At 36.9% G+C, this 11,686-nt stretch overlaps 1 protein-coding gene across 1 annotated transcript; it reads right to left on the minus strand.

The window, feature by feature from the left end:
* Window positions 1-6,415: 6,415 nt before the first annotated feature.
* LOC105443479 lies at window positions 6,416-10,397 on the minus strand. The gene is made up of 3 exons (XM_030998362.1): window positions 10,094-10,397; window positions 7,516-7,897; window positions 6,416-7,021 (listed from the first exon to the last, which is right to left on the minus strand). Exons 2-3 carry the CDS (start codon window positions 7,622-7,624, stop codon window positions 6,723-6,725), a joined length of 408 nt encoding a protein of 135 aa, XP_030854222.1. The 5' UTR covers window positions 7,625-7,897; window positions 10,094-10,397; the 3' UTR covers window positions 6,416-6,722.
* Between the last annotated feature and the right edge of the window lie 1,289 nt (window positions 10,398-11,686).

The raw sequence follows: 11,686 nt of genomic DNA on the forward strand, positions 1-11,686 counted from the left end.
GCTCAGTGTACCCGTTCACATTTTTGTTAAATTAACTACAATTCAGGTACATTTGCTTGTGGTAATCAATGATGCTACCTTTGAAATGTGATATATGCTGCTGTAGCAAGATCGATAGAAGGAAAGAGATGGGAGGGGTAAGATCAAATATTAGCTTCCATACTGTAAAACCTCAAAATGGAACTGCTGTAATTGTTAATGAGGGCCGCTTGCAGCAGGCAGCTTTCAGTAGTATCACAAAAACCACCTCGGTGTTGGGATAAGTTTTTTTTTGTGGCAGCTATGGATGCTCGCAACTTTCACATGGTTATGTACATGTCATTGTTTTTGGAATTTCAGTACTTGAGAAATGGATGTAGATGGATATTTGATAGAATTGGTGAAGGAGTGACCAGGAAGAGGGGGAGATATCAATGCATGTAGAGGGACAAAGAGAGAGATAGTGAGGGAAGAGATGGAGAGGAGAGATATAGGAAGATATTTTGAGTGAATAAAGGAGAGAATCAGATAAAGACAATGGTAAAGATAAAAAGAGAGTGGAGGGAATCTAGTGTATCTTTTTGTTTTAGACTCGTGACAATCCCTCTTTTTCATCTTCTGTCAAGTCACCTTTTTCTCCACATAGCACCACTGTCTCATCTTTCTATTCAATTGTTGTCAGTCTCTCTCTTTTCCTCTCTCCATCTCTCTTACCTTCACTCCTACCTCCTCCGGTCTCTTCATTCTTTTTATTATTTGTAACCCCCCCCCCCCCCCCCCCCCCCCCCTCTCTCATCCTCTCTTAATGGCATCGTTTAACAATGTTAAATCTGAGATGCATGGCCCTACGTGTTATCGGTGTCTGTGATATGGTGTAATATTGAAGCCTAAACAAAATTGCACTTCAAAATGATCATGAAGTGCCTCAAAAAAGTAAAAATCTTTGAGTGACAGGTTTTATCACACTCATCCCCAATAGACAGTAGTGTTATGAAAACCGTTAGGCAAAACGCTAAATTTGATTTCGATTTCCAATCACAAATATCTTGATAATCAGACGGGCCATCGGCTTGTAAAAGTCATGGGGTTCCTGACTGACCTTAAGGTTTATAATTATCAGAATCTGAGACAAAGTTACCCAATCCCTTTGAGGCTATCACACATCTCGACCCATCTATGATATTAAAAGAATAAGCACTAGTTATTTTTTCCTTCACATTCTCCATGTTTGTACCCAACATCTTTCTTCTTTTCAATCTCTTGGTTTCTTCCCTCATCCATAATGCGCATAACAAGACTCCCATCATGTCTATGCCTCACATCCTCCCTTTTTGTACATCTATGCTCTAGCCCCCCCCCCCCCCCCCCCCATCTCTATCTCTCCTCTTTTTCTCCCTCTCTTTTCATTCTCTTCTCCATCTCTCCTCCCCATATCTATCTCTCCTCTTTTTGCCCCTCTCCTTTTATTCTCCTCCTAGTCTATCCCTCACTCTCTCCTCTTCTTATCCCACATCTCTCATTACCATGTCTATATTATTTCCATCTCCATCTATCTTTCCCATTCACTACTCTCTGTCTCACTTCCCTCATCATTGTCTGTATAATTCACTTCTCTAATACTGTCTCTACATTCTTTTTTTGTTGTAATTAGGAATAAGGAATTCAATCCGAAGACAACCAGAATATTAACATATAACGTAATTATATAATTTTTAATTAAGTTCTATTCTATTGAACTTCTTCAGATTTGAAGCCTTTCTTGAGAATGACATATTTGAGACATAGCAAATAAGGAAAACAAAAATTATTTTAGCTTTGACATAACCAGAATCTTTCTGAATTAGCGAATTGCAAAACAAACATGCAGAGCTAATAATTGCATAATAATGGAACAAAAATGAGGTTTACACTTGTATAATGGCATTAGCTTGCATTGTGATACCTTACATTAAAGATAAATTTGAGTTCTGGTTAATAAATAAATAAAGAATATAGAAAATAAATTCTCACAGAATCCAACAAAAGTCACACTGAATGTTCAACATTACAAATAAATGACATATGTCAAACAATTTTGGTAGAAAATACATACCGGTAGTGGCTGAGTAATGAATGAGCATAGAAAGATAAGGAAATCTGGGTAAGTAGGCCCTACATCAACACTGGTCACTATGTGCAGATGGGAGTTGTGTTTTTTATCGAAGATGATGCCCAGTAAGTTTTTGTGCGTTTCTTTTTATTTCACTGGTTGAAGAAAAAAAAATCTACTGCAGGATAAATAATGCAGAATAAATCATCAATTTTCTCTCAAAATACGATTCCCATACCAGAGTGCAAGATTAGCTTTAAACTCCAAATTTACAAATACCAATATCTAGAATTTTGAATTTGTTGCACCCAAAATGCTCCATTGATAACTAGCTGTCCACACGGCCTTCTTGCATAAAAGTCAAGTTGCAATTGGTCGCAAGTCAGATCAAATGCAAATATCATACGCAACTGCGCATTCCATTAAGAGAGTTGCGATTGATTTGATCATATATTTATCATAAAGTTGCGTTTGATCTGGAAAAGTTGCACTTGAAATTATGCAATCGCAAAAATGTGTTTCATGTTTTTAAGGACTTGTGTTTGATTTTCAGAGTTGCGTTTAAACGTAACTCTTTATGCAAGAGGGCCCAGGGTGAAGAAGTCCTGAAAAATTGCATAGCCATGCGAAAGTACAGTATTTGTGAAAAAATATCTCGGCCAAATTCCCTCCTTCTGCAATCATATTGGGATGATCATAAAATATAAAACAATTACCAGGTAAGGATTATTGTGATCAAAATTCTGTATCACTTAAGAAATTGTCTCTGGCTACAGGGCCAGGTTAATTACTATATATTCAAATACATGTACATATACATGTAAAATACAACCGTACACTAATTAGTGCTTGATTCAATACAATTATTTTCTGATTATCAAATATTTCCAATTTCATTTCTCAATAGTTTACACCTCCATTGTTGAGCAATGGATTTTTAACTTTGTCCTCATGACACATTTCCTAAATATATAATTTTTATAGATTAAAAAGAATATTAAAAAATACACTTTTGCACCATCAAATAAGAAGTTTTTCTGATTGTCAAATACAACCAGATGCTGGTGATTGTACGTCACGGACAGATACAGATATAAATGAGCTGGAATACATATGCTTGGATACAACACACACATTAAGAATGTTTGCCTGTGATATAAAAATTGATTCTTTTAAACTTTAGGTTTTGAAAAATATTAGCTTGGGGAAAAAAAGTCACAATGCCCACATGCACAAATCTCCAAACATTGCATATACACAAGTAGTTATCATATGAAAGGCTATGCATTTAAAGCTTTCAATTTTGGTCAGTCATGAAATATAGTATTAAAGAATAGGATGAATCTCATGTCTGTAAGATCAGTACTGACTGGTTATTTTGCTTCTAATTAGCTAAATATATTTGTCAGTAATTATCTCTACATCTCTGGAATGTATACTACCACAATTATGATTTTGTCTTTATTCTTAGAATTGGTGGATTCTGCAGGAGTGTGAAGTTTACTTATTAGTTATTCTTTTTGTTTCATATTGAAGAGTCTTAAGCCATTGCCTACATGTACAGGGTGGATAATGTATTAAGTCTATGGGAATAAGATATGGTAATCTAGTAGTCACCGGAAAAAGCATTTCATTCATAAAGAAAGTCAGTTACCATCATTTTATTCCTCATTGTTTACCATAGAGCACCTTTTACAAGTTGTTTGGTCTTTGGACTAGTAAAACCTATGACAAATTACACATCATCTGGAAATCACAAATAAAGAAAAGCGCATGCACACATTTTCACTGATCATGTAATTAAGTACATGTAGTACACATTTTGACACCTAAATCATCCAGATATCAATATCTTTTTGTGCATACTACAGGTATATGGCTATCATAAATTGTCTCTCCGCATTATTTGCCTTGTACTATCATCTATCCATAATCCTCAACATTAAGCATACATTTTGTGGATTATGACAATTAAATTTTGGTCATTTACAGAAAGACTACCAAGTAGTCTTTCAAATCAAGTATTCATGATGATTGTATCAACACATAATCATATTCTACTTTTTCTTTCAACTGTTTACTGCTAATTTAATATAATTTAGCTTTAACAAAATCCCATAGAGTGTTTTTGTTCTGTCTTTTTTGTTCTTCAGGATTACAATTCTACCAAAGGCAACAATGGTTTGATTTTAACAGTGAAGATATATATACATGTACATAGAAATTAGGCTAAAATTATTGCACATGAAAACAAAATCACTGCAAGATTGGATAGATTGATTACCAAATCAATTTGTGCTCTCATTGCGAAACATCAGTCATTGACTATGGCTAAGATGACTTATATATATATGTAGAATGATTTACTTCCACTGGAGTTTTTAAATGATTGAAGAGGTATAAGGTTAAATGCAAGACAAAAAGAAAAAAACATTATAATAATAAAATTAAATAGATTAAAAATCAGGGAAGCAAGTCGATCAATTGTTTTTTTACAATCTTACAAATTTACCCCATTCTTTAAAAAAAATTAAGGTAAAAGAGATAATTTTATGATTTGTTTTTCTTCTTCTTCTAGACTAATAAAGATTTTGTGTTTGTCCTTTCAAAGCATCTTACTCCATGAACCCTTTTCAGACAAAAGGCAAGATAACGCACATGTAGATTGAAACTTGATTAAAATTAATTTTGAATACAAAATGAAAAAGGCAACAATAGAGTTCCTCTTGGAATGACTATTATCATCATCATATGGAATGTATATTTGATTGATTGATTGATTGATTGATTGATTGATTGATTGAAATTTATTCTGTATCATATTGTTCGCACAATAAAGAACATAGTTGACAAAGGCAAATTATGAAATGAAACAGGAACCTACTGGAAAGCATAGATTGTTTTTGTAGGTTCCCAAGAATAAATATAATATGAACATTTTCATAAATCATTTTAAAGTGTCTTAATAATCACAGTAAAATAGATATAATATAATAAAATATTTTCATAAACCTTTTAAAGTGTCTACATAATCAAAATATACAATAAGACAAGACATGACAAAACAATTCATAACAGGACAAACAAGACATGACAGGACAAAACAAGACAAAAACAAAGCTGCACACTGTAGAAGAGAGAGTGTGAAACAGGGTGAGATGTGAGAGGTCTACCCATATCCTAGAAGTTTAACCTGTAGGAGACATGTATTTTTGTATTAAATTCTTTTTTGAAACCTCTACTAAAACTATAATTCATTAAAGGTTGAGACATATGAGGTGGTCTTAATCCAAGATTTACTTCTTCCTTTGAGGATGATGAGTGTTTGTGAAGCATGTGTTATACCTTGTTGTGTTCAGAGCTTAGCAACATTGTATTAAACGCTTTATAAATGTAATTTATTATTATTATACAATAATATTCATATCACTATGCTTTGAATTTAAATTTTAAAAATAAGACTACATAAAAGAAGGTCATTCAGAAAGTTTGGTACATAGAATGCTGTCATTCCATTACCTGTAATAAAAACACTTTCTTTGAAGGTAGGGTAGAAAGACAGGAGATACCATTGAATAGTGGTTGGAATGTGAATCGTAACATTATAGGATACATTTGATATCCATTCACATCTACATCTATCCATTCTTCAGAGGATGTTTTTCACTTATGGCACTTCACTAGAGCTAACGGGTGAATACTGCACTTTGCCGTAGGTCCTGACAGGTGGCCTGATCCTGGGGGCCTTCGGTGATGAACACTTGACAAGGATGATGATCACACAAGTTCCCAACGATACAATGAAAGTAATACTCAAAGAGATAAGAAATACACCAATAGGAGGCACAGCTAGCATAGAATGTTTCAGAAAGTTGGATATGTCCAAGGTCCAGATACCTGCGAGAGGTGTGGTATTGGAGGATGTCCGAGCTTGTTGACCATCAAAGAGAAAGAGTGTGTCATTATAGGTCCAAGTCATAGGGTCCAGGTGAGGACCATGCAGTCCCTGGCACGCTGCTGTCTGGCAGGCGCTATCAAGTTGCATCCATGACTTGGTTTGTAAGTCATACGTCCATGTATCCTGCAGTGGTTTTGTGTCGGACATACCACCATGCATCCATATATTATGATCACTATCGATCCATGTACCAGCATGTGTACGACATGATGGCAAGTCCCTAGATGCAGTTTTCTTCTTTTCAGTAGCTGCTAATGTTATCAGGCAATTATCATTAGTTTTGCAGTCAGAGAGTAGTGGTGTCCATTGAATATCTTTATCAAGTAACCATATAGAATACATAGCGAGTCAATCAGCTTCAACTGATCAGAGTTGAATGTTAATTATTTTGATCAGCAGGTGCATAGAGAATGATAAACCCTCTCTCTGAAGGCCACAATGGATAGATTGAAACATTCCTCAAGTCTGGTACAAGCTCTGACTGGGCTTTCTTTGTGCCAACCCTGGTTGGAATCTTTGTCCAACTCTTATGGTCCCAATGATACTGCAACAATGTTGTATCAGACTTCGCCTGGACAAGACCAAAAAGGTCCTGTCCTGAGCACCAGAATCTTGTAACATTACCTAGCAAGCTTTCATACCCCACTTCCATTTCCCAAGTCCCTGCATCTGTATCATATCTCCAAATATTCTGGCTTAAAGAGCCTGACGTGAGAATTCCTCCAGCAAGAGCAAGGAATTTCCCCTGAGAGCACAAAACTGCACGATGTCTCCCTGCAGGCCATTTTCTTTATTATGTTGGATTTGGGTCCAGTTCATGGTCTGAAGATCTAATCTCCAGAGATGATCCAGGGTAGACGTCTTGTTGTTCAGCGTAGCTTGTCCTCCAAACAGCCAGACCAGCTCTGCAGTGGAGTCTAGCCAGTTAGCTGCACCTGATTGAGGGAATGAGGCTTGCTGGTGATAACTATCCTTCAGTAATATGTTTCTCCAAACTGTAACAAAACAAAAATGATCAAATGAACATTAGACAGTTTTTGATAAAAATAGACAACAGAAAGTGAGAGATCTTTTGTAGAACATGTTAATGTGGTACCTACACCTACAAACATGAACAATGTACGTTACATATACTTTTTCCTTCAAGTTTGGGCAAGTTACAGAAAATGAACAAGCATTGTTACTATTTTTGTATTGACTGGAGTAGGTCTACTCGGCAGAAGAAAAAAATCTGTGGTTTGGGGAAATTCTACATCAAATGGAAAAACAAACAAGATTTCTTTCTATATTAGTTTTAATTTCTTGCAATTTTATTTATTTTTCAGATGCACACAACCAAAAGCTCTTCAAAAGCAACGTTTCATAGCAGAAAATATTAATCTGGACAGAAAGATTTGAGCACAAAGAAATGAAAGTTAAAACCTGATGGCAAGAAATGAACCTCTCAAAAACAAACTAAATGGGTCTTGTTTTGTAAATGTATGCTTACCTGGAGACTGAGGCATTCCATACGATGTCTTGATGACATCCATCATCAGAGAGAAGGCAAGTAATGTCTGAAGCTGGGGGATCAGTTCTTTACTTGTCATCAGCATCATTGTGATTGTCTAATTCTTTTTCCTTGTCATCACATTGTCTTATCAGGCAACAGGAGTACTTTCAGCCTACAATAATAGCAATGCTTTCACAGGCATACTATTTTTGTTTTGTTCTTCAGTCTTGATATGATCTTTTAAATACACAGGATAGGAGTGATGTGATCACAACCTTCGAAGATGATCCATAAATAGGATAAGAGTAGATGACTGTCAATGGAGATATATTCCTGCCTCTTAATTTCATGAATTATAACTCAGCATCTTGGCCATTCTCTGGAAAGTAAAAAATAGAGGAAACATATAAAGTGAAATAAGATGGTGCATGTAATTCAAAATGAATGAAGTACAAAACACAGTACTTTTAATTTAGAAAACAAAATTAGAAAAAGGCTGTTACAATGCAGAAAGATATATAATGACCATCAGCATCACTCATAAGATGAACTCAATTTTGTTTCCGATTACTACTCCCAGTCTCCTGCATTTTTTATACCACTGGCAGAGAATGCATTTGATGTGAAGGCAGTGAAGCATAAAAAAGTGCATACAATACCCTTCTCTTCACTCCTACAATATAATAATCTAACATCTTTTTATCACTTATGGCAGCAAAATGATGTCAATTTGATCTTTCAAAGAATATCTTCTACAAACTCTTAAATAATGTTATTATTTAAACACTCATGCACATTTCTTGACAACCGGCTGGAAACTCTTGTTTTGATCAAATATCTTGAAAGACATTGTCTTACTTTTGCTTTGAAGTTCACACGTGACCTTTATTGGCCTTGTTAGAAACTATGTAAGATTATGAAAATCTGATACCACCAATGGAAAGAGGAACCTAACATAACCCAGAGAAGAAAACGTCTTTGGAATAGGGTGTGAAATTAGGAAAATACTGACAAAATATATCTTCAAATCTTGTAGTCATCTGCGTTCGTTTCGGAAAGATATGAACTTACCCACAAGGGTCTGGAAATGTTTATTTTGAGAGCAGATGTCATCAAAATTTTAAGTAAAAAGTGATACCAATATTTTGCCTTGCAAACTGAGCAATTATTTTATATTGAATGGATCACTTTTTTTTGTTAAATCAGCTGTAAAGCTATACATTTTAGTAAATAAACGAATTAAGGTCTCATTGTATTTATTGACTTTTTTGTCAGTTGCAGTGCATTCTGATCCAACATTGAATTTTGAGATTGCGAATATGAACTCCAGAATTCTACAAGTCTCAACTCTTGTCTCTTGACAATAATTTGGTAATAAATTGAATAGAATACAGTTGTAAAGAATTATGAGAAAACATGGATCAAATATCACATTCCTAACATTTTTCTTAAATCCTCGCGGAGCTGAGGCGCTAACCTTATGTTAACTCATCATATAATCTAGGTCTAGCTAGCACTATGCCGAAAGCTTCAGTCTCTATAATCGTCGGTTGTTCCACTGAGACTACGTCTGGCTCCACTAGACCTCCGGTTATAGAGACTGAACGACTGCCTATGCCAGCCTGTGTTGAACTTACTCCGCTAGATTTTAGCCGCTAGGCCCCTCCCACAAACTTGCCACGGCCGTATTGTTATGCCCCCAAAATCCCCCAAATGTCATTTTACCTCGTTCATTTCCAATTTTAAATTAGGCCTAGGCTATATAATACATCGGTTCTACTTACTAACTTGATTGATATAATCCGTTTAATGGTCCCTTTTAAGGAAATTATCGGTCAAAATCGACATCCATGTTGAAAATCTTGCAAGCCGTTCGCTGCCGTCAATCTCATCCCTTCTAGTCTACGCCGAAGGCAAAATGATTATGAAGGAAAAACTGTGATAACGCCATTACGAACGTGTAGATGGCGCACAGTTTTTCCTTCATAATCATTTTGACTTCGGCGTAGACTAGAAGGGATGAGATTGACGGCAGCGAACGGCTTGCAAGATTTTCAACATGGATGTCGATTTTGACCGATAATTTCCTTAAAAGGGACCATTAAACGGATTATATCAATCAAGTTAGTAAGTGGAACCGATGTATTATAGCCTAGGCCTAATTTAAAATTGGAAATGAACGAGGTAAAATGACATTTTGGGGGATTTTGGGGGCATAACAATACGGCCGTGGCAAGTTTGTGGGAGGGGCCTAGCGGCTAAAATCTAGCGGAATAAGTTCAACACAGGCTGGCATAGGCAGTCGTTCAGTCTCTATAACCGGAGGTCTAGTGGAGCCAGACGTAGTCTCAGTGGAACAACCGACGATTATAGAGACTGAAGCTTTCGGTCTAAGCTAGCACATGCATAATCACACGAAGAATTTACGTATTTGAACAGCATATATTGTAACACGTGGGACCGTTACAAGCCAAACCTTGTCATTTGTTAGCATTTTCTCAACTGACATCGGGCTTATTAAGCGAAAGCAAATATAAAATGAAAATTATTGGCTAACGAAATTTACTAGACTTACCAAGGAATTTTACGAATGGAGTGAAGGATAAATATTATGGCAATCCATCCATCTCGTCTCACAATTCGGTGTCCGTTTCGTGTTAACAATAACAAATCAGCTAAATGTGTAAGCAATGAATAGCGCGCTCTATAGCTCCAGAAGTGGGTGTGGTCTTACTAACTGTGACACAGCCTACGAGATGATAATCACACATTTCGGGATGTAATATTGTCAGTGAGGCAAAATGAATGTTGAACTATTTGCTAAGAATCGAATATTTACAATGGAGCACTAATTGTCACTAACTAGCCCAGCTAAGAGACCATCCTGTCAAAATAAAACTATAATAAAATAAATAAATAAATAAATAATACATTTAAAACTAGATCTATAATAAAATAAATAAATAGATAATACATTTGTCTCATGTATACAGGCGCGGATCCAGGGGGGGGGGGGGCCGAGCGGGCCTTGCCCCCCCCCCCCCCCCCCCCCCCCGCAAAAAAAAAAAAAAAAAAAAAAAAAGAGAGAAGAAAGGAAAAGAAGGGAGAAAGGGAAAAAGGAGAAAAAGGGAAAGAAAGAAGAGGAAGAAGAAAATAAAAGGGGGAAGAATGAGATCGGGGGGCCGAAAGGGCCTTGCCTCCTAGGCTGTTAACCCCCCCCCCCCTAATCAAAAAAAAATAAGAGAGAAGGAAGGAAAGGGAAAGAAAAAGGGAAAAGAGGAGATACTGGCGTACTGATAGGGGGGGGGGGGCGCTTGGGGGAAATCATATTCAACCGTGGTTTATTTCTAATTCCACAACGGTGGATTACAAATACTGCTGAAATGACATAATTTCCGAAAATTTTTCCTCACTTTTTAGTAAATTATACGTTTGTATGTGTTTGTTGGAAAATGACAAATTCCTAAATTTACAACCAGGCAAAAAATATGATTCTTGAGATTCCTACATGTCAGGGCCCGAGGTACGGCGGGGATCGAGAGCCTCGAGCCCCCCACCACCCCCCCCCCCCCCCCCCCCCCCCCCACTTTTCTTGAAAAAGTATTTTAAGGAGAAATGAAATAGAATGAGAGCAAGAAAGTAAGAATAGTTAACTGCCAGTGTTAACAAAATAATGAGGCATCAACATAGCTCATCTGACCGTGATTAAATGCCTAAAACCCTAAGCTTCCGGGGGCTTTGCCCCCTGGATTCCATTTAGGGCCCTACGGCGGACCCTTAGATGATCATCTGACGGTAATTTAATACCTAAAAACCCTGATTTTTTGGGGCTCTGCCCCCTGGACCCCACGCCAAATAGTGACTTGCCAGTGTCACAAAATAATAAGGTATACACAAAAATATGCTCATCTGACCTTAATTAAACGCCTAAAACCCCTGAGCTTCCGGGGCCGGCTCCGCCGCCTTGACCCCACCAGGGGCCCTAAGGCGGGGCCCCTGAATGCTTATCTGACCGTATTTATCGCCTTAAAACCCCTGAGCTTGCGGGGTCGGACAAGGTATCAAGATGTGTTTATCTGACCGCAGGCGCGTAGCCAGGGGGGGGGGGGGGGGCGGTCCCCCCAATCGGAAGAGGACGTAGGAAGAAAAAGGAGCAGACAAAGAACAT

The sequence above is a fragment of the Strongylocentrotus purpuratus genome, unplaced genomic scaffold (genome assembly GCF_000002235.5).
Source record: "Strongylocentrotus purpuratus isolate Spur 01 unplaced genomic scaffold, Spur_5.0 spur5_scaffold_5, whole genome shotgun sequence".
NCBI classification, from domain to species: domain Eukaryota; kingdom Metazoa; phylum Echinodermata; class Echinoidea; order Camarodonta; family Strongylocentrotidae; genus Strongylocentrotus; species Strongylocentrotus purpuratus.